The following is a 23,785-nucleotide window of genomic DNA, read 5'->3' as shown; positions in this document are numbered from 1 at the left end:
CCACAGCCAAATAAAAAAGAAACAAATAAATAGTCCAGAAGTGGGGGCTTCCTAATATTTTAAAGTAGAAAAATGGCGTGCCTTGTGCCTTAGAAAAATTATGTGAATTAATTTGAAACAGTAGCAAAAGCTGATCTCATCAATTACAATTGACTCCAACACAATATTTTTCTATATATTCTCTCATTTGCCTCCATTTCTTCTCTTCAAACCATTCCCTTTAATTCCTTTCCTTACTTCTCTATTATCTCTTCAATATTTCTAACACTTCAATATCTCTTAAAATTCTCTTCTTATAATGGGTGAGGTAAATTCATACTTCTCTATCTTAAAAACCCTTTAAATTCTTTCACAAAAATTCTCAGTTTAATTCCAATTTCATTCATAATACTCAAAGTTTTGATTTTTTATTTTCTTTTTTGGGTTTCAGAAAAAAGAAGAAACTAAAGCAGAAGGAGGAGAAAAGAAGAATGACGCCGGCGGCGACAAAAAGTCCGGCGGTGAAGCCGCCGGTGGAAAAAAGGACGACGGCCCTACCGCAATAATATTAAAGCTTGACTTGCATTGTGAAGGTTGTGCCAAAAAAGTCAAACGTTCAATTCGCCATTTTGAAGGTAATTATTAACAAAATGATATACAAAACAATATTCATTACATCACTAATTAATCTCTTTCGTTTAGAACTTGGAAATTAAACCATTTACTGATAATGGTTTGAATTTTCAATTTGTTTAAAATATTAGTGAAATTTTAGTTTGTTCCTTGTATTCGCCGGCACATAGTACTTTTCGTTTTTGTCAAGGAACTATCATTGGTAGATCCGCATTTAACGTTCAAATTTTACTAGCAAAATTTTTCATCTTTTCTCTTTGAAAATATTATATCATTAATTAAGAATCACAATTCAAATTTTTGTATACCAATAACGTAAAACTATTATAGCAATATGCTCAGTGAAATCTCATAAGACAATCTGTACACAGACTTATCCCTATGTCGTAGAGGTAGAAAGGCTGTTCCGAAGACCCTCAGCAATAGCGTAAACCATTATCATTCTATTTTTCTTTATCATATTAAACTTTGATATGAAAAATAAGTATATTTTTATTGCTAAATTTTGCTTGTGTAAAAAGTTAATTTACTGTCAGTTCATAAAACTTAAACTCTTCGAATTAATGATTTTTTTTGGTTGAAAATGAAGGTGTAAATGACGTAAAGGCAGATTGTGGCAGTGGGAAATTGACGGTGAAAGGGAACGTGGACCCCACATGGCTAAGAGAAAAAGTAGAAAGCAAAACAAAGAAGAAGGTGGAGCTTGTTTCTCCTCAGCCGAAGAAGGACGGCGGCGGCAGTGGCGGAGATAAAAAGTCCGATGAGAAAAAGCCTGAGGAAAAAAAGGCTGAGGAGAAAAATCCTGAAGATAAGAAGCCTAAAGAGGTAATTTCACTTTTCTCCCACGTACTGCTTTTCCAGTTTCCTTTTAAACTAAAGAGTTAGTAACTGATGCTATTAATTAATTAATAATTTTAATGTTTAATTCAATTTGGTATTATTAGTTAAACTATTTCTGATTATTTTTTGTTCCTTTTTTTTTTTTTTTTTATGTTTAGCCACAAGGTAGTACAGTGGTGTTGAAGATTCGGTTGCATTGTGACGGGTGTGCGCACAAAATAAAGCGAATTATAAAGAAAATTGATGGTAAGATAAACAACTATGTTGAATTAATTTATTGTCAATTAATTGTTTTATTATTAATATAAAAGTAATTCAATTATTTATAAAAAATTAGGTATGGCATGCAATCACCTTCTGAATTTTTTAAATAATTATTACAGAAGTTGTAGGAATTATTCCCTTAATATGAGAATCATGCTGTTTATGGTGATTGACATTTTTTTTTTATAATTATTTACTTTTTTCTTGACAGGGGTAGAAGAAGTCAAAGTAGATTCGGAAAAAGATTTGGTTACGGTAAAGGGAACAATGGACTTAAAAGAGCTAATTCCTTATTTGAAAGATAAATTAAAACGAAATGTAGAAATTGTTCCACCAAAAAAAGATGATGGAGGTGGTGAAAAGAAAGGCAAAGAAAGCGGCGGTGACGGCGGCGGTGGCGAAGAGAAGAAAGAAAAAGAAGGCAGTGGCAGTGGCGGTGGGGGAGAGAAAAAAGAAGGAGGTAGTGGCGAAGACAAGAAGGAGAAAAAAGAGGGTGAACCAAAAGCAGAAGGAAGTAAAAGTGTAGAGACAAAAGCCGAAGTGAATAAAATGGAATACTATGGTTATAATCCACAAACACATTATGCAATGCCTATGTACAATCAAAGTTATATGAACCAAGACTATGGTGTAACAATGTATGATCATGGTTATAATGCTCATACGGGCTATGTCATGGAGTATGGCCACCACCCGTCATCATACGTGCCGCCATCACCACCACCAACATACTTGAACAACGCACCTCAAATGTTCAGTGACGAAAATCCTAACGGTTGTTCAGTCATGTGATATAAACAACCATGCGTTACATCGTCTCATTGAGGGAGAGAGTTCAAGAAAATTTGTAAATACATAAAATATACAGTCTCAAGGGAACGTTTCAATAACTAAGAGAACACAATGAACAGTAGTTTCACTGGTTCAAATGAGAAATTTTCTCTACTTTGTGTTACATGTGTGAAAAGAATCACATATGAGGACCCACTTGTGAGATCACATTGTATATTATCGTTGTATACGATATAGTATATATGAGGACATAGTTTCCTTTAGGGAAATGTCAATAGGATAGAGAAGAATGGTTAAACCGCCGGCCGGTTTAATTAGGTTATTATATAATTAGGTTTATCTTTTGACTTGTATGTTATTAGCTAGTAATAATATACTTATTCAATTTTGTGCCCATATATATAATTTTCTTTAATTGTCTTTATTTATTTTTAACATTATCCCATTGTGTACATGTAAGCATTCATGCCTTAACCTATGGTGGGTAATAGACCCACTTGGCACACGAATATTAATAACTATTTTAATAATATGAATATTTGTTTTGTTCAAAAATTAAATTGTTAGATTTGGTAAATAAGGATATGAAAATATGGTTTCCAGTCACATCTTACGTTTATGGTAATGGTAGTTGGATTAGCACCATCAACAAATTAGACAAAATTAAATGTAATAGAAAAAGTATTGTCCTCAAATGATACTGTTGAACTCGAAGTCTCAACGTATATTATATTAGAACTAATTTAAATTCATGGAGGAGAAGTACTTGATAAAATTTTCCTTCCAAAGTGTCTTAATGTGACAATTGTACGTGAATAATAATTTAACTAATATACGGAGACAATTATACGTATATTTTTATTGGCAAAATACATAAATCGTCCCTTGAAGTTGTCCTCAACGGTCAAACAAACACTTTAAGTGACCCATTTACCAATTTGACACTTCAAGTGCCTATTAAATACATCTCGTAGACACTTCACGCTGACATGGCAAGTTACGTGTATTTTAGTTACATTTGAGCGCGCTAGTTTTTCATCAGACTTCTTCTTTCTTGCTTTTAGAGTGGGTCCCACGGTATATTATCAATTTTATAATATCAAAATATTTTTTGGGCATTGATCTGAAACCCAAATTGTGCCCTTTCGTTGTCCCCACAATCTAGGTTCGCCGGAAAGCACCTGGGTTCATGGTAGGAGGCCGTATTTGGGTTTGACTTCAGATTATCTTGGTTGTGATTCGTCTGATTATCGATTTTTTTATTGGAATTTGATTGAAAAATATGAGGTTTCTGTTTTGCGGCGAAAAAGATGATGTAGCTCTGGTGTTCGCCATGGTAGCAACATTCCGGCGAAGCACCACATCTAAACTCTGCGGTTTTGTTTGTGTCTGGTTTTCCCGGTCGTTCTTCATTTTTTCTCTTTATAGGTTATCAAAAAAATGAAAAATTTAAGGTCCTTAATTCATAGGAAACTGCGCCGGAAATTGAAAAAAGGGATGTTAAACCTTCTTCTTACCGTGCTATCCTCCAGGGAAATTGGAAATTTAGATTGTACTATAATTAATCAATGGTGTCTGGAATTTATGTTTTCTCTTTGAAACACGAAGAAGATGAGGATGGGTGACACAGAGGGTTCTTTTTCTTTAATTGTTTTTTTAAATTACATGTGTTAAGTTTTTATTATAAATTATACGTGTCATTTTTTAATTGGTTTATTTGCCACGTCATTGGAAAGTGTAATTCACTCACATAGTTTGTTGGACTCCGGTATTTACTTGATACGCTTAATAGGCATTTGAAGTGTCAAAATGGTAAATGGGTCACTTGAAGTGTTTGTTTGACCGTTGAGGACAACTTGAAGGAGCCGTTTATATATTTCGCCATTTTTATTATTTGTAGAATTTTCGCAAATATAGAATCCAACATAACACATTGCATCCACAGTCATGTTTTTAATTTACACTTGCGAAACAATTTTTTTTACAATATATATTATATAGTATTTTATATACTTATATAAGCAACGTATCTATCATATATAAAAGTATATAATAGTGTATAGATATGTATTAATATTATATAAAAGTATATAATAATGTAAAAATATCGTAGCTAATTGTGACAAATTAAACTTCTGATATTATTTTCAGTTACAATTTTTATTCATAATCAGTCCAAATCTTCATTAAATGACTTCATATTTTGTACACAACCTTTCGAGCCTATTTTCAACCGGTCTAAACAACACTATTATAAATTCTCACAGTTACTATAGTTGTTAGGTTTTGGGGATATATCACTATTTTTGTATTATTTGAGGCATGGTATCCAAGAAAAAAGTTGGCAACTCATTCTTTAGATTTTTCAAATCAAATATTAGTAGCTAGCTAGGGTAAAATATTTTCAAAGTTGCAATAAGTTGTGATAGAAAATAAAAGATGGCATTAATAATGTGGTATTGAATTTTCTTCAAACCAATGGCCTAGAGCCTCAAGCTGCCTTTTCTAATTTCCATCAAGAATTTGTTGACATAAAGCAATTAGTCAAATCAGCTATTATGAACCATTATTTTCCCATCTTACACCTTTTACAGAATCTGCATAATATGTGCTGCACAACTTTATGATTTAAAATTTAATTCACATATATATATAATTGTATATATTATATTATCAAAAGTAGGGAGACGAGCGTATTTCTTTTTTGTACCAGTGATAGTAATAGTATTCTCGTATTTTTTTATTTTTACATTGCTGATGCTACATGTTTTTTCTTTGTTGCTTTGGCTATTTTTTTTTATCTTGCTATTGTTACTGTTCTATTTTTTCATGACATTTCTATTACCGTATTTCTTTCACAAAATTATTGTGATTGTGCTTTCTTTGAGCCGACGGTCTATTGGAAATATCCTCTCTACCTTTACAAGGTAGGGATAAGATCCCATATGCATTACCCTCCCCAGACTCCGCTTATGAGATTACACAAAGCATATTGTTATTGTTGTTGATATTATTGTCTACCTAACTAAATTAAATTATTTTACAAAGACTTTAATCTTACAGATAACTTATGACATTTACTTTCAACAAAGATAAACCTTTTTGATCTTGCACCAAATTAATGCTTGCGCAATGTTTAAGCGTAGTTAAAAAGATTTAATTTATATGCACATTCAATGTAACCTGTTGGCTTTGGTGGTTCCGAGGAGAGGTAGAGGTAGGCCGAAAAAGTATTGGGGAGATAATTAGTCAGGACATGCATAGCATGACGCTACTTTAGCTTACCGATGACATGACCTTTGATAGGAGGATATGAAGGTCGAGAAATATGGTAGAGGGTTGGTATAGTCAAACATTTTTTTTCTTCATATTAGTAGTATTAGTGTTAGTCTTGTGTTTTCTTACTCTTAGATTTCTATTACTAACAGGTGTTTCTTTCACATCGGTTTCTTAGTGTCTTGTTGATTTTACTGCTTGTTGCTACTGTTTTTTAATCTATCCTTGAGCCAAGGGTCTATTGAAAACAATCTTTCTATACCTTCTCAATGTAGGAAAAATCTGCGTATATATAAACCTCCTTAAAACGATTGCCTATAATTATCTTTTTAGTGACTTAATAACAATCAATGAAGAAGTTGAACTCAACTATAAAACATTTCCTATATATATATATATATATTAGCTTAATGTTTAAATTCAGCAAAGATTTAAGACGTTAAACTCTAGAAGTATAGGAAGTTGGTTGGGATAATTCCAGAAAATTCCAAAAATGATAAAGTGGCTTTGGGCCGTTGGTTTAGCTAAGGAAAGTGGGTGTAACCTCTAAACAACCAACTACAATATCCCTTAATTAATCAATTATTGGCCATTTTAAGAAAAATCAAATACCAGAAGCATTCTTATATTTAATAAAAGTTTCAAATAAATCGCCCTTTAAACACAACAAATAGCTATAATTTTTTTTTTCAAAGCAGCTGTTTGCATGAAAATATCTATTGGATTTTGCCTTTTCATTACAATAAGGGTTAAGGCCTTAATTAAGCCAATGCTAGGGTTTAACTTCAAGTGGATTTTGGACTAGACGTTTTATTTTTTTAAATTAGTTTTCATTGGTTTGGTTGGCCATGATGTTGATCAAGTTATCTAATTAAGATACTTAATTGAATATATAAAACAATTTTCCATATTCAAGAAATTGACTCTTGTTAACTTCCTTCAGCCATGATAATTGAAAAAAAATTAATATTTAGAGCGTCAATAAGGGTGCTATTCTTTTGTCTATCGTAGAGACATTTGTTAATAAGATCATTCTTGTTTTTTAATAAATAGGGTTCTAAGTATATTTTAATTTTATTTATATCTATTTCCACACATAAAAATCAAATTTGACTATAAAATATTCTATTCTACTGAACCCGCAAATTCTATCATTAAATCCGCCAATGTTTTTCAAAGTCTTTACCCACGACAAAAGATCACTTCAAAATTACTAAAAACATCTTTTTAAAATTTTTTGACTATTTTTTCAATGCATTATTAAACCAAAATATGTTACCTTTTCACCTTGAAAAGGAAGAACGATCAGTAAGAAGATCTAAAAATACATCCTTAAACAAATGTTAATTAACTTACCAATTGAGGGGCGTGCTTGGAACGGGTTCGGCCGAACCTAGTAGATTTAGTTCGAACTCTGTATTTGTCTTAAAATTTTATTGAATATGTACAAATTATTAATTTAGAATCCAGTAACTTAAAAAGATAATAATATCCGATCTATAAATTAAAAGTGAAATCCTGACTTCGCCTCTGCTTATTATGCAGCAAAAGATCTAAAACTACATCCTTAAACAATTTTTAATTAGTTTTCCATAAGCATGAGTTGCATGCAATATAAGATCAGAGGTAGATAAGGTGCACTATATTTACAAATTTTTGTTTGGCAACCAGGGAACTGTTGGTTGAAGACTTGTTTAAATAAACTCTAACACTTTAGTTTATTTTTTCTTATTAAATAATTCATCGCTAGTTAAGTCTGATGGTAGCAGGTCACAACAAGGCGGATTAAGGATTAATTATTCCGGGACTAGTTGTTCCACCCTCTTACAATGACAAAAAAAATATTACAATCTCGGAATAACTAGTCCCGAGATTAGTTATACCGTAATTTTATCCCAACTAAACATGACATAACTCATCTCAAATTTAATCTCGAAATTAATTATCCCTTATCCCTCGTACCAAACGAGCCACTTAGCTTCAGCTAAAGAATCCTACGGAAAAAGCAGCCCTTCCGGTTGCATTACTGTAGAAGAAAGTTTACCAATTTGGCATACTTAAGTAGATAATTACACATGTAAATACAAAATTACGACACCACTAATTATGTTACCATTGATTTAATGTATTTCGACTATCCAAAATCACGATTATTATCAAATGTCAGCAATCAAGAATTCTTTAGCTCATTATTATTTGCATAAATTACCCATCAAGGTCCCCTCTTTCCGTGAAATAAGCAAAAACAGAGATAGTGATTAGTGAGGATGAAAATATTCAAGAAGAAAAAGGCTGTGGAAAATTATTTTCCATTTTTCTATGTCAATAACTTTGTACTGTGTTCTCTATATATACACTGTCATGTGTCTGACGTGTATTACTCTAGGATCCTTTCTATCCTAACAAACTGTGTAGCTTACTAGTAAAGATAAATACAAAGAAGTAACTGACTAGTAAACATAAATACAAAGAATTTTATTTACAGGTATCCACACTATTCTAAACTCCTTCTAGAAGAGGGACGTTGGCTTTATCTTGACCGTAGATCTGAGGCATTGAGTGCGCGCCATGTGTCCATTCAATGAGACCAAGATTTTAACATTTTGGTTGTCTCTCTCAGACATAACCCAAACACAATCAATAGAATCTAAGTCTCTTCTCCCCATCATCTTCCTTATTTATTGTACTGTCAGTGAAAAGATTATTTCCAGCAACACCCCCCCTCAAGTGGGAGGCAGGAGCTCGGACTCCCAACTTGTAAAGAAGAGACCGATGTAATGGACCTACAAGAGCCTTCGTGAACAAATCGGTGAGTTGAGACGAAGATGGAACAAAGGACATAGAAATTAAGTCTTCAAGCAGTTTTTCACGAACAAAGTGACAATCAAGTCGATGTGCTTGGTCTGTCGTGAAAAATTGGTTTCTTTGCAATATGAATCGCCGATTGATTGTCGCAATGGAGAGGAACTGGTAAAATAGGAGAAGTACCAATATCATGAAGAAGACGCACTAGCCATGTAATTTCCGCCACCACTCGTCTCATAGAACGGTATTCCGCTTCCGTAGAAGAGAGGGCAACAACCGGTTGTTTTTTCGACTTCCAAGAAATGGGGCAGCCACCCAAACTGAGAAAAGATCCGCTCACCGATCTGCGAGTATCAACGCAAGATGCCCAATCGGAGTCGCAAAAGGCCAAGATCTGTAAGGAAGACCCCGGAGACATGAACAAACCAAGGCCAGGATCTCCACTGATGTATTTGAGAGTACGTAAAGCTGCTTGAAAATGGCCAGTGTGTGGAGATTGCATGTATTGACTCAAAGTCTGAACGGCATAAGAAAGATCAGGTCTCGAATTGGTCAAAAAATTGAGCTTTCCAAGTAATCGTCGGTAAACCATGGGATCCGACAAAGGTGCACCCTTTGTGGAATTGAGTTTAAAAGTAGGTTCAAGAGGCGTGGAGACTGACCGACAACCTATGCATTGAATTCTTCAAGCAACTCAAGGGCAAATTTTCGTTGGGTTACAACCAGTCCTCCTCCTTCCCGTATTAATTCCATACCCAAAAAATAGTGAGCCTCTCCTAAATCCTTAATTTTGAATTCGGCATCCAAAAATTGCTTGATTTCACTAACTTCTTGTGTATTGTTACCAGTAATGAGAATGTCATCAACGTACACTGCAAGGAGTATAATCAAATCCCAAGTCTTTTTGAAGAACAAAGAGTAATCATTTAGCGAGGAAGTGAATCCCCTAGTTGCGAGCACGGAGGACAAACGAGTATACCATTGACGTGAGGCCTGCTTTAAGCCATATAAGGATTTCCGAAGTCGACACACATGACAGGGAGAAAGAGGGATAAGACCTGGAGGAAACCTCATATAGACTTCTTCCTGCAAGTCACCATGCGAGAATGCGTTGTTAACATCAAGTTGGTAAATCTTCCATTCTTTACTGCCAATGCTAAGATGCATCGTATAGTCGTCATTTTTACAACAGGAGAAAAAGTCTCTGTATAGTCAATACCCTCACGTTGTGTATCCCCTCTGACTACCAACCGTGCTTTCAGTCTTTCCAAAGATCCATCTGACTTCAGTTTTACTTTGTAAACCCACTTGCAAGCTAAAGGTTTCTTGCCTTTTGGAAGCTGAACTATGTCCCATGTTTTGTTGGAATTCAATGCCTCAAACTCTTTATCCATGGCAACTTTCCACCCAGGATGCATCACAGCTTGTTGGTAAAATGTTGGCTCAATAATTTGACAAATAGAAGTAATAAGTGTCTGGTTTTGTGGTGTTATTGCAGAAAAGGATGAATGATAAAAAGTAAGACAAGGTGGATTAGGTGAAATAACAGTAAAAGTAGCGTCACATATGTAATCTGATAGATACTTAGGTGAATTATGATCCCTTTGTGATCTCCTCAGTTGATGCTCAGGTTCTGAAGGCAACACTTCTTCACTAGAAACAGATGTAGGATTATTCAAAATAGGAGAAATAGAGGGAGAAGGTGAGTGAAAAATAGGTGACCTTACTGAGATGTAGAATTGTTAGGAGAAACTGCAGTATAGGGAGAAGAAGGTACAAGCTCATTAGAGGTTGAAAAAACAGACTCAATAGGAGATGGAAAGCATGCTGGAAAAAGTTTAGACAGCGGAGCTGAATAGGAAAAGGGAAAGATAGTCTCAACAAACTTGACATCTCTAGAAATGATCACCTGACTTGTTTGTAAATTCAGAATCTTGTATCCTTTTTTTCCAAATGGATACCCTAGAAAAACACCAGGAAAGGCTCTAGGACTCAACTTGTCTCTATCTCTGGAAAGAGTAGAACTGAAGCACAGACAATCAAATGGCTTAAGGAAGGAGTAATCTGGATATGTCCCAAATAGAACATGGTAGGAAAATTTAAGTTGAAGAACTTGAGAAGGAAATCTGTTAATCAAATGGGTAGCTGTAAGTAAACACTCCCCCCAGTATTTTTTAGGAACATGTGACTGAAACATCATTGCCCTGCAAGTTTCCAACAAATGTCTATGCTTTGTTTCAACTACCCCATTTTGTTGTGGGGTTGCTACACAACTAATCTGATGGATAATTCCTTGAGAATTGTAGTACTCTGTTTGAATATGTCCTGTCCCTAGTTCAAATGCATTATCTGATCTGATCATTTTTACTTTGGTGGAAAACTGTCTTTCAACAAGGGTTAGGAAAGCTTACAAAGTAGGAAATGCATTAGATTTGGTGGATAGCAAGAAAGTTATGTACTTCTAGAGAAATCATCAACCACAGTTAGAAAGTACTTCTCTCCTTTATATGTTGGTGTGTTGTATGGTCCCCATGTGTCTATATGTATCAAGTCAAAATAATTCTTGGATCTAATTGTGCTTTTGGTAAATGGTGGTTTAGACTGTCTTGCCATAGGACACACTTCACAAGGGAATTTGTTGTTATTTGTAGAAGTAACCTGTATTGCTTTAATATGTTTCATAGCATCATATGGTAAGTGTCCCAAACAAAAATGCCACAATTTGTTTGAATCAGTCACATTCATGACATCATTTGAAACAGAAACATTCATATTGATGTTTTCATTTAAATTTGCAGGATAAACGGGACTCAAGAGGACATGACACTCTGTCCTTTCACAAACAGACTCTGAATCAGAAGACAAAGACCCTGGCAGTCTACGCCTACTACTAGAAGAAAATGAAGCTGAAATAGGTGATTTAATTGAGTATATTCCTAATGTAGAAGTGTCATCCTTGAGCACATAGAGACCAGCTGTGGTTTCACCAAAGAGAGGCTCCTTCCTCATTAAAGGGGCCTGCAAAATGCATCCGGCCTTAGTAAACAACAAATCATAATTCATATCACTGACAAACTGACTTACTGACAAAAGATTATGATTGAAATCAGGCACATGTAACACATTGGAGAGTTTCATCCCTGGAGAAAGAGCCTATAGCATAGGCTTTTACTTTACAAGAATTGGCCAAATTGACTAGAAGTGGTGTGGGAAATACCCTTAGATCATGCAACAAGTGTCTTTCAAAAGTCAGATGCTATGTCGCACCACTATCTAGAATCCAAGGATTTTTGGTTAAGTTTGAAAGAAGTGAGGTAAGGGAAAGCAAAGCATGTTGCATACCAGCTAGATTTGCGGCTCCAATAGATTCAGAGGAAGCTGTAGGGGTTCCTTGCAGAGATTGAAACATTTGGATCAATTGGTCACACTGCTCCTTGGTGAATCCTTGTGCTCCAACCAAAGTAGAAACACTTTCTCCTGCCATTCCTGAGCTTAAATTCCTTCCAGGTATTGCCATGTTAGCTTGTTGATTCCCAAGAGTTCCTCTTCTCTGCTTGTTTACCTTAAAATGCTGTGGATATCCCACCAATTTGTAAAATTCCTCTTTAACATGCCCAGGTTTTTTTACAGTATTTGCAGTACAAATCATTCTTCTTAATTCCAGCATTATGGCTGAGATTAGTTGACTTGTAGTCCTTTGTGCATTCCACTTTTGTCCAGAAGTCATAAAAGCAGTAGAATCATTTATAGAACTAGAATTAGAGTGTACCTCTCTTTGTGATTCCTGATGTAGCAATATAGAATATGCCTGTGCAGTAGAGGGTAGTGGCTTCATCATCAAGATATTTGCTCTCACACCAGAATAAGCATCATTAAGTCCCATAAGGAGTTGAATCAGTTTTTGATCCTCATTTATCTTAACATTGTGTGTCTTTGCTCCACACTTACAATTCCAGTTGCATATCATAAAAGTGTTGAGTACCTTCATTTGGTCCCATATCCTTTTGAGCTTTGTGAAATATCCTGCCATGTCACTTGTTCCTTGACTGATATTGTTAAGTTCTCTTTGCAGTTGGAACAACTTGGTACCATCTGCTTGACCATACCTCTCCTCCAATTCATTCCAAAGTTCTTCAGCTGTCTGTGAATAGATTACACTTTCTGCAATATCTCTGCTAAGGGAATTAAGCAGCCAAGAAATGACCATGTCATTGCACCTCTGCCACTGATCAATCAAAGGAGAATCAGAAGATGGACATGGGAAAGATCCATTGATAAATCCCAATTTATTTTTGGCTGTCAATGAAATCAGTACTCCCCTCCGCCAGTTTGCATAGCTGGTTCCATCAAAATTGATGTTGATCAGGTTAACACCTGGATTATCCGAAGATGTCAAAAAATAGGGATGGCAAGGATCAACTTGCTGAGAAGGAGATGAAAAGATATGTGAAGTCCCAACTACTATGGGGGTTTTGGGATCAACATCAGTCTCTCCCATGGCTATTCAAAAAAAAAACGAGGAAAAAAAAAAGGAACTGGTTTTTACCAGTGCTCTGATACCATGAATATATTCAAGAAGAAAAAGGCTGTGGAAAATTATTTTTCCATTTTTCTGTGTCAATAACTTTGTACAGTGTTCTCTATATATACACTGTCATGTGTCTGACGTGTATTACTCTAGGATCCTTTCTATCCTAACAAACTGTGTAGCTTACTAGTAAAGATAAATACAAAGAAGTAACTGACTAGTAAACATAAATACAAAGAATTTTATTTACAGGTATCCACACTATTCTAAACTCCTTCTAGAAGAGGGACGTTGGCTTTATCTTGACCGTAGATCTGAGGCATTGAGTGCGCGCCATGTGTCCATTCAATGAAACCAAGATTTTAACATTTTGGTCGTCTCTCTCAGACATAAACCCAAACACAATCAATAGAATCTAAGTCTCTTCTCCTCCATCATCTTCCTTATTTATTGTACTGTCAGTGAAGAGATTATTTCCAGCAACAGAGGATTCATTAATTAATTGACTATCATATTAATTAGTCCAAATTCCAAAAGGCCAGTCTTTGTGCCTTGCCTTAGCTGCTTGAAATATTCCAAACAAATCAATAACAGTTTGCATCACGGGTGTGGAGCTAGAGGTTTACTTACCAGTTCAGCCGAATCGGTAGCTTTAGTTTAAATTTTATATTTGTATTAAATAATTCATTACATATGTACAAAAATTAAATTCAGAATTCAATTTCTAACATCTAATGTAGTTATCTTAGAATTTAGAACGCATAGAATACAAATCCTCACTCCACCGATGATTTAGATAACTCATTAGTTTTCCCATCTACCCGGATTTTTGCAAATATAGAGGTAAGGTTTTTACAACAAATTCCTTAAAAATTATCTATTTATTAATTTTGTAAATGAATTTTAAGCTATTATTTAAAAATTATATCATTAATAATGATGATCAAATATTACTGATACTCAAATAAAAAATTTACATATTAACATTTAAAAAAAATAGAAAAATACTGCTAGTTGTTCATAAAGAGATTATTTGACTCATAATGTTACTGATACTCAAATAAAAAATTTATAATACGATATAAATTATTTAAACTATAGTTAAATACCTAGACTAAAAAATTAAATATTATTAATATAAAAGGTATTTTATAGATGGATCGGAGGATCGAAAATATTAAAGGCAAAAAAAGAGAGATTAGGATAAAAGGGAGAGAATGTATATTGTTCAATTGATTCATTCATCCTAATATAGTTGCGTTCATTTTCTTATGGCATAACAATTTCTTTCACCATAACAACATCCTTCTCAAATCCTTTGCCCGTGATATATACGCACAACGCGTGCGCATATACGGAGAAACACCACAGGTCTATTCAATAAAGTTATTAATTATAGACCTTACACATGCAATCGTAAACTGCAATTATATATGCACTTTTAAGACAAACATAAGTCATTTTGAGTTCCATTTTCTCGTTCCCTTTTGAATTCGTAATTGGCTGAATGTTTATATTTGGTGCTATCATAAGAGTTGTGATACACTATAGTTAAGTGCTATTTTGGAATTCTTTTGAGATATAAATATTACAATCTACGGAAAAACGAGTTTTTATGTAGGAATATTAATGCCTTTTTGTAGTTGAATTTGTATATGATATAATCAAAATACATAGTTTTTCCCTTGAGCTTGAGGTCAATTCCTTTTAACACACATGGCCAATATAAGAAATCTTTTATACACCAAACATTTTTCGAGTGTGTCTTAAATATACCTTTCGAAAATAGTCTCTCTAACTTCACATGTTAGGGATAAGGTCTGCGAACATAATCTTCTTCCCATACCTCACCTGTGGGATCGTACTGGATATGTTGTTATTGTTGTTGTCTAAGACATACCTGTCACGACCCGGAATCCCCACCATCGGGACTGTGATGGCGCCTAACATCACACTTCCTAGGCAAGCCAACATTAGAGTTTTGACTTAGCCAAATCCTTTACGTTTCAGGGATTAACAATAAACAAGCTAAAACTAGTAAAAATAAATGCGGAAGTAAGTAAATAGCCTCTTTGTTTATTATTACCAATGCTATTACTATTACTATTACTATCCAGAATTCGGTGTCACTTTCCACGAACACACTAAGATTTATTACAAACATTTGTTCGAAAGAAGATACAACTGTTTATGTAGGGAAGTAAAACAGTAAATGTAGGAGCATAGGAGGGGACGCCAGGGCCTGCGGACGCCAACAGGACTACCTTGGGTCTCCTAGTTGTAAAAGTTGCAACCAACCTCTCGATCAACCACTACCTGCTCCAAAATCCGCACAGAAAGTGCAGAGTGCAGTATCAGTACAACCGACCCCATGTACTGGTAAGTGCTGAGCCTAACCTCGACGAAGTAGTGACGAGGCTACGGTGGGGTATTTACAATGTGCATAATAAAAGAAGAAAGTACAGTTTAAGACTACCGTTCAGCTAACACAGTCAAGGGAAAATATAAACATAAAGATTGTTGCGGTGTGCAACCCGATCCCACCATATCACAATAATCATAATCGTAATTCATCCTTATCCCACCACAATCCACCCTTATTATACCTGTTGCGGCGTGCAATCCGATCCCACCGTATCACAATAATCACAATCACAGTTCACCCTTATCTCACCACAATCCACCCTTATTACACCTGTTGTGGCGCGCAACCTGATCCCACAATATCAATATCATTTACTCAATAAGTACAGAAATTACACAATTCAAATCACATAACTCTTCACAAGGCTCAACTTCAAACCAAAGCATTTAGAAAGATTATACACTACGAGACTTTACACAAGTAATACTACTCAGCGAGACCAATCCATAATATGCCTTGAAAGTACCAATAACCGGCTCAAACAATAATAGGGGACAACGAAGCTACGAAAGAACTAACACTTCCAACAAGAGATATAATGTATAATAAGTAGCAATTAGGCATGGAATTACAAGTAAAGCATGTGTTGATACCCAATATTTTCCTATGTATTTTACACTCAAAATACTTTAAAAATAGCATGTGTATGCATATATAAGCATGCCCAAGAGTTTTGGTATTTTTTTCTAATTTTTTTTAAAAATTTTTAAAATCAATTATTGTCTATTTTGGTAGTAAGAAATTCAATAATTGTTCCCAAAATTATCACTTTGGTGAATAATTTATTTCTATTCTTTTATTTACACCAAAATATAATTAAGGTAATTTTGGCATATTTTTATAAATTTATTTGGTATTTTCAAAGCTAAATTGCATATAATTGCAATTATAGCCTATTTTACGATTAACATCATTTTACAATTATAAAATCACTTCCAGTATTTTTAGATCAATATTTATATATTATTAATTAGTTCAGTGCTTTTAATTTATTTTTATAATCATTTTAACTATTTTTGTAAAATAAAAAGGGGGGAAATTGTCTATTTAACACATAGCCCATTTCTATTTCAATTGTAGCCTCAATTTGACCCCCCAATTTCGCCCAAATCAAAATAACCCAATTTCAATTTTAACCCAACGCACGACCCGTTTTCAGACCCACCCGGCTTCCCCTTTAACCCTGGCCGTTGATCATTTTGATCAACGACCGTGATTCTTCCTTTCCATTTTTAATTCCCAATACCCCCTTGCCCTAGTTCATTCTATCAAAGACGCCGCCTTTGAACTCTCTTCGTCTCCCAAATTCTCTGTAGCCTCTCCGAAACCCTAATCATCTCCTACCTGTTTCTACCACAGTCCCACCGGAATCCATGGCATTCCTGGCCAGGGGTGGCCTGTACTCTCTCTCTCTCATCATTAAATCTAAGCCACTCGAAGTTTGGAGGCCCGACTTCAATGGCTCTCTTTAGATCTGCCTCAGATCCGTAGATCTATGGCCTCTCCGGCCATTTTCCCGGCGTGTTCGAGCAATATGAGTCTCTTCGACTCAGGATCCGACTTTCCTCAAGACCTTTCTCATTCTAGGGTTTTCTCTGCAACTCTAGGCCATCTGAGGTTCTATACTTACTTATTTTCTTAGATCTGTGCCATGCCTGGTCTTTACTTGACGTTTTAAAGGTTTTCCGCAAATTTCCTCTTTAAAATTGTTCAATTTCAATTTTAGGGTTTCTGAAAAAAGGGATTTCTTCAAATTTTGATTCTTCCTGTTCCTTCTTTATGTGTGTTTTATGCTCGTATGTTTGCTTCTTACTATGCTCGAGTTTGCTCTCTTGTTTCTTTTCTGTTATGCAAGACTTTTCTGTTCTTTGTTGTCCCTCTCATGCTCACACATTAATTTGTGTTGTTTTTCCTTACTCTTTGCTGTACATGTTTATGGTTGAGTTCTTTGATCTTGCTCGCTTTACTAAGTTCTGTTCGTGTTCCTACTGAGCATATTCTTTTTTTTTCTTCTCTACTGTTGTTTAAAAATTCGTATCCTCTCTTTCTTCTGAACTTGTTTGTATATACTTGTCTCTCGTGAGTCTTTGAAAAAAGATTTCTGAGCCTCTTTCAATGACCTTGTTTTCTCACCTCTTTGTCTGACTCAATTTGAAACCCTAAGATTTGGGGGTTTTCTTTGGGTAAATTGTATCAGGGTTCCACTTTGGAACCCTAGGCTTTCAGACTTACTATGAGCCTGTATTTGAACTTGAATCTCTTTTGCTTGTGACTCTGAAACTTTCAATGTTAGACTCTTTCTTTGTTTGAGCTGTGTGCTTTATATATGAGAAAACTCCTCTTTCAAAAGGTTTTCACCAACCAAGTGATTGACTCTGAAATCCCTTTAATAAGGCTAATGATTTGTCACTGATTTTTTTCGATTGAACCTCCTTTACCCTACTGGCTGTTTACTTGGTCTTTTTGTGTAAAAATCCCATGCTTGTGATGCTTTCCTTAAATACATGATCTTCTGTAATTCTGTACCAATTTTTGAATTATTTCTATACTTATGTGACTCTTTCCTTTATTACCTTAATTCCCTGTGATTACAATTGGAACCAGGATCCTCTTGATTGATTTTCGAACTGATGCCCTATTTTTACTTTATAAACACACTATTATTTCAACTTTCCTTAATTACCCACTATGTATTTGGCCTTGTTTATGCCCTATGTGGTTTCTTTGCCCTAATCAGCCTTACTGAACTGATTTCTTTTCCTTATTCTGCCTTGACTAACCGTATGAACTAGATTCCTTAATTAAAGGATTCCAGTTGTCTTAATTGATACTAATTGATTGCTATTTCCATGTTTGTGCACTCTTTGCCTATGTACTGCTTGTTTTCAAAAACTATATAAAGACCTGTCTTCCCTCTTTACAAACGGATAGAGATTCACATGAACAAAAACACTTCTAATTACATACTTTCTTGCAATACTGTTTGAATTCAACACTTTGCTTTGCTTGAGATCTTTTGGAACTGCTTTGTTTGCAACTTGGCTCTCCCAAGGCTACTGTTTTCTTACTTGTTTTCCTTTGAAACTGGTATGTCTTTTATTTAAATTTTTTGCCTCACCCCTATGTGTTTACTTTACAGTTTCAGCCTTTTTGTTTACTTTACTGCTCATGTTCAGTGATTTGTGCTAATTATGTTCCTTCCTTGCTTCTGTTTCTAGAGCGAATCCTTACCCCTATTCCCTTCTATGTGCTTGAGTTAAGGTCTTGGCCTGGCAGTATCCTAATTACTGCCCAGGCCATAACCTAATCCACAATGGATCCTAACTCTTAAGTTTGGCTAACAGGCTAGTCAGGGGTGTGCCAGCATCCCAATTGCTGGGCATGACCACCAGCCTGCCATGGCTCTCCCTGATTTCCCCTATGCACTTACACTCACTCTTAAACTCTAAGTTCTGCCCCCCTCCTATGAGCCTTGCCTTGGGACCTTGAGTTCCCTCTGAACTTGGACATCTGAGGGCTGGCATTTCCACACTACACTATGTTCTTAATTATGCAATGTCTTGGGGTGTAAGCACTGCCCGGAGCCCTTTGAGACTCTTGGGAACTTTGACACACCCCAAATATGAGAAAGTCTTTTGGAAATCTGATCCTGGAAGTTGGTTTATCTCATATTGTTGGACTTTGAGTCTGCATTTGGCTGTTTGGATGTAGCTGGAACTTCTGATGTAATTTTACTTTTCTTTTCTGATTCATTCGGGTCTGTAATAATTTGTAATAACTATTGGGGATGGTTAGTGGAAAGGGATGGGGGATGAATGCATGCAAAGGGTAGAAAACTTGCCTATACGTTATTTATAATTTCTGTATTTCTGCATTTTAGAAAACATGTCTATAAGTCTTTGTGCACTTCTGCATTTCTGCATTTTAGAACTCATGCTTATAAGTTCTGCATTTCTGCATTTTAGAGATTATGCCTATAGGTTCTGCATATAGAATCATGATCTTAGGTTTTTTTCTGCACTTCTGCATATACACGCCATTAGGCAAACAATTTTAGGCTTAATAATAACCAATTCATTCTAGATACCATGCCTATAGGACTCTTGCATTTATGTAACTGTTTTAAAGCCAATGACGCTTAGAGATCATGCCTTTAGGAGCAAACAACTGAATCAACTTCGTTTTGAATCTAGAATCAGTCATAAGTCTGCAGATCTTTGTTGATAAAAACCAGCAAACTTTTTCCTTAAAATCAATACGCTCTATTAGATGTCATGCCTATAGGCCTCACTTAGGCAAACTATTAGGTAATTAAGTAACTGTGTCAGTCTTTGATAACTATATCCAGACAAGGCTAATTCGGACTCCTCATCTGAGAAATATGTGATGAATCCGCCTATCCTACGCCTTAATTTAATTCAGAACAAACCAGTATTTGAAGTCATGCTATATTTGCTCTCCTAAGTGAGGAGGTCTGTATGAGCCTTAACTGCTATTTGTTCTCCCTTTAACTGCTATTTGTTATTGCTTGTCGCCTAGATTATTTATCCTTTTGAACTCTGAAAAAGCCCCAACTCCCTCCCCTTTAGGATTAGTAGTCTCAATGCCTCCGGGACTGATAGGATTGGGACGGGTAGTAGCATGCAATAAGTAACGATACCATTCCGCGCTTTAATACCTTAGCGGGGTGGGAAGGGTAGATATGGAGATGATGACCGATGCGTTAATATCCCATGTAGCCCCTCTTCTGAGGAGTGATTACTGGATATTGCATTGATGTGATCCATATTAATCATAAACCTAGGACCCCCCTTCCCTTTACTTTTCTTTTTTATCTGCTTTCTTTAGAAATTGTTTAAATCTTTCATAAATTTCTGCCCTCTTTACTTTTCCTCACAGTTTCAACTTATTTGCAATGTTATATGCAAACCTCTTCTATTTGAGCCCTTAATTGCTTACTTGATTATGTGAAGTCACAATTATAACATGACCGGGAACCACACTAGTGGATCTTGAGGGGTGCCTAACACCTTCCCCTCGAGATAATTTCTAGCCCTTACCCAAACTATGGTTCTTCAAACTCAAACCCTTTTAGTGTCCTAATGCACTTTAATCATTAGGTGGCGACTCTTCAATTCCAAAACCCAATTCCCAAAAGGGAACGAGTTGTCCTCCCAAATGTCACAAACCCGATTTCGCGATAAAAAGGGGGCATCGACAGCATGGCGACTCTGCTGGGGATATTGTTTAGGCTTTTACCATTTTATGTTATTTGTGACTTTATTGCTTCTTTATTGCCTTTATTTAACGTCTTTATCTCTCTTCTACTTCGAAACTGACTTGGCTCTTTGTTTCTTTTCTTTAATGCTTTCTTTTACCGCTTTCCTTCAATACTGTTGTAATTACGAGCAATCATTGTAATCATTACTTTATGAACGTGCAAATACATGACAACTTGTTTCATTCTTGTAATTGCATCCTCAACATCATGTTCCACTCGTGCCAAACAAAATACCATAGCAACGCTTATAATGAGTGGTTGTGCCCTTCCGATATTATCACCCCCTAAATTTGGCAAAGGCGTATTTGCGGTAAAACCAGTCGATCAGCGGTGCAGTCGACGGTTCTGTGCCTTTCCCTCTTGAGTTGTCCGCTCAAGGGTACCAGTCTAATACCCCATAGAAACCTTACTCTATTTAACTGTGCATGCATCATGGTCAAACCTAGCCGAGTCAGTTATGTTGTCCACATAATGACTCTTTAAGATAGGCTTGTCCAAAGTCCACTGGGTTTCCTTGAAACCAAAACGGACGCCACCATATTCTGTGCATTTATTTGGAGAACTAAATATTGCTTATGCTAATTATTGGTTTAAATAGTCGAGTCCGGTGGGGTAAGGGTCTAACACCTTGTTTTGCAGAAAATGAGGCACGAAGTCCCCAGATTCGGCATGGTCACCAACATCCACCCAAGGTTGCTAAGCTGGTGGGAAGATTTTCATGCAAGTGATCGAACTCTCGTCCGCAAATATTTGGGAAATTTGCCTTCTCTCCTGACAATCCAACCCGACTACAAGATCATAGAGGCTGCTACTTTGTTCTGGGATGGCAATAGGTCTGTGTTCCACTTCGGGGACCTTTAAATAACACCTCTGCTCAAGGAAATAGGAGGACTAGCTGGTATCCCATGGGAGACTCCGGGTTTGCTTATGCCAGAAAATCGCAAGGATAGGGGTTTTCTCAAAATGATGGGACTAAAGAAGAACACAGGCTTGACCTGCTTGAAGGATTCCTACATTCCTTTCGACTATCTGTATGAGAGGTACGGCCATAGCAAGTCCTACCGCACTTACCCAGATGAATTCGCCCTCACATCATTGGGGTATATCCACATAAGAGTCTTTGTCTTTATGTTCTGCTTTTTGGGGATGATAGTATTTCCCATGAAGAAGGCTAGGATCCATACCAGACTGGCCATGGTCACCAAGACTTTGATGGAAGGAATTGGCGGGCAGCCTTTTAGCATAGTACCTATGATCGTTGCTGAGATATACCGAGCCCTGGAAAACTGTCAACGAGGGGCCAAACACTTTGAGGGTTGTAACTTATTGCTCCAACTCTGGCTTATGGAGCACCTTCAAAGGGGTGAATGTCGGCAAGAGATTCTGCGCAGAGACTGGGATGATCATATCGCCTTCCATCAGCCAAGGCGAATGATCTATATGCCTAACATGTTTGCCCAACCAGAAGATGCCAAAGGGTGGGTAGAGTTGTTCGAAAATATGAAAGAGGACCAAGTACAATGGATGTTCGAATGGTTCCCTACTGAAGAGTTCATTGTCCGATCTCGGGATGCACCGTTTCTTATACTCATTGGTCTGAGAGGAACTTATCCTTATGTCCCTCTCCGAGTCATGAGGCAGGCAGGAAGAAAGCAGATTATACCAAGGTCGACAAAATGAGTCACTTCAGGGCCGACTTCCAAGATGACGATAGCCCACACAAATGCCAAGCTCAACACATGTGGCACTACAAAATCATCCTGGGAAAGGACTCCATAGAACCAGACAGGTACCATGCTGGATATGCCCCATACTATCCGAGTTGGTTGGAAGACGATCATAATGGGTCAGGACAAACCGGGCTTGTTCAAGGTCACAGAATCATCGACGAGAAGGCTGAAGTGCAGGTTAAGTACAACCAATTGCGCAAGAGGATCCGGGAATGCGAAAGTGAGCATCGGGAAATTCAAGAAGCCCATCAAAGGCTGATTGAAGAATGGAAAGATATGGCTGTCAGCGCCAACAAGCGACTAGGGTATTTGGAACGGGGTTTGGTAGAGTTGGAAAGAAAGTTCATCCAGAGGATTGAAAACTGCCAGAATGCTGAGGGAAATGAAGGAGGACACTTGGCTAGAGCCTATTTGCTACTGGGACTGCGTGAGCTGGTGAAGCTATTAGATGGAGCTAAAGATGCCGAATCTGGGGAAGGTCCTTCTGGGACCAAGTAGTTAGGAGTCTTTTCTTTTGCTTTTAAAATGTAATAAGGCCAAGGGCCATTAGTGACATTTTATTTTTGCTATTTTAGTGTCATTTTGGGATTCGTCTTATTTTTATCAATAAAATGAGGCATTTAGCATTATAAGTTCTCCAAATTAAACTGTCTCTAGGCCTACCTCGGGCACAACGAGGCTCCCAAATTAGGACACGATTTATATTCTTGCACTATGTGTTTAAATATTGCAATGTTTTCTCCTCATGATCCTCACTAACTTGTTACCTTTTTGTTTTTACCTTTGTTTTATTCCCCTCCCCAAAGGTTAGTTCATGCACTCTGGCATCATCTTCTTTCTCCACAAGATCCAAGGGCCCTCCAGCTCCTCCTCCTCCGAGTCCTATCAGAAACAAGAACAAGGGGAAAATGGAAGATTTGAGAAACAGAAAGGAGAACTCAGTTGAAAGGGTAGAGGCTCCCCAGGGTATTCAGGTTTCCAAGGAAAGCGCCTCCCAGCTCGAACAGAAGTTATTGAAATTTCAGGAAGAACTGGACCAAGTTCGGAATTTGGCAAGCTTTTCATTTTCCCTCACCACCCCAGATGTCAACTTCCCCAACACTCAAAATCCCACACCTCCACAGAACATTCCAAAGCCACAAAAACAACCCACTCACGCTCAACACTGCAACGCATGCCACACTTCAAACACCCCATTGCTCATCCCTGAACCGCTAAACGCCACAAATGAT

At 36.4% G+C, this 23,785-nt stretch overlaps 2 protein-coding genes across 2 annotated transcripts; one reads left to right on the top strand and one right to left on the bottom strand.

Moving 5' to 3' along the window:
- Positions 1–128: 128 nt before the first annotated feature.
- On the top strand, positions 129–2,908 carry LOC109212459 (heavy metal-associated isoprenylated plant protein 6-like). Its single transcript, XM_019376106.1, has 5 exons — positions 129–307; positions 431–614; positions 1,202–1,437; positions 1,611–1,698; positions 1,928–2,908. Exons 1-5 carry the CDS (start codon positions 299–301, stop codon positions 2,506–2,508), a joined length of 1,098 nt encoding a protein of 365 aa, XP_019231651.1. The 5' UTR covers positions 129–298; the 3' UTR covers positions 2,509–2,908.
- Positions 2,909–11,040: 8,132 nt separating this feature from the next.
- LOC109212458 lies at positions 11,041–13,087 on the bottom strand. Its single transcript, XM_019376105.1, has 2 exons — positions 11,932–13,087; positions 11,041–11,729 (listed from the first exon to the last, which is right to left on the bottom strand). Exons 1-2 carry the CDS (start codon positions 13,085–13,087, stop codon positions 11,041–11,043), a joined length of 1,845 nt encoding a protein of 614 aa, XP_019231650.1.
- Positions 13,088–23,785: the final 10,698 nt, after the last annotated feature.

This window comes from Nicotiana attenuata, unplaced genomic scaffold (genome assembly GCF_001879085.1).
Source record: "Nicotiana attenuata strain UT unplaced genomic scaffold, NIATTr2, whole genome shotgun sequence".
In the NCBI taxonomy this organism is placed as follows: domain Eukaryota; kingdom Viridiplantae; phylum Streptophyta; class Magnoliopsida; order Solanales; family Solanaceae; genus Nicotiana; species Nicotiana attenuata.
This window is presented reverse-complemented; position numbering and strand designations above follow the sequence as displayed.

Excerpts from the sequence above, each read along its gene's own strand:
- LOC109212459 (XM_019376106.1), top strand. Across the intron at positions 615-1,201 it reads TTCAATTCGCCATTTTGAAG|GTGTAAATGACGTAAAGGCA; the intron begins GTAATTATTAAC and ends TTGAAAATGAAG. Across the intron at positions 1,699-1,927 it reads AATTATAAAGAAAATTGATG|GGGTAGAAGAAGTCAAAGTA; the intron begins GTAAGATAAACA and ends TTTTCTTGACAG.
- LOC109212458 (XM_019376105.1), bottom strand. The coding sequence starts at position 13,087 with ATGGGAGAGACTGATGTTGATCCCAAAACCCCCATAGTAGTTGGGACT. Across the intron at positions 11,730-11,931 it reads TGGAGCCGCAAATCTAGCTG|GGATGAAACTCTCCAATGTG; the intron begins GTATGCAACATG and ends CTCTTTCTCCAG.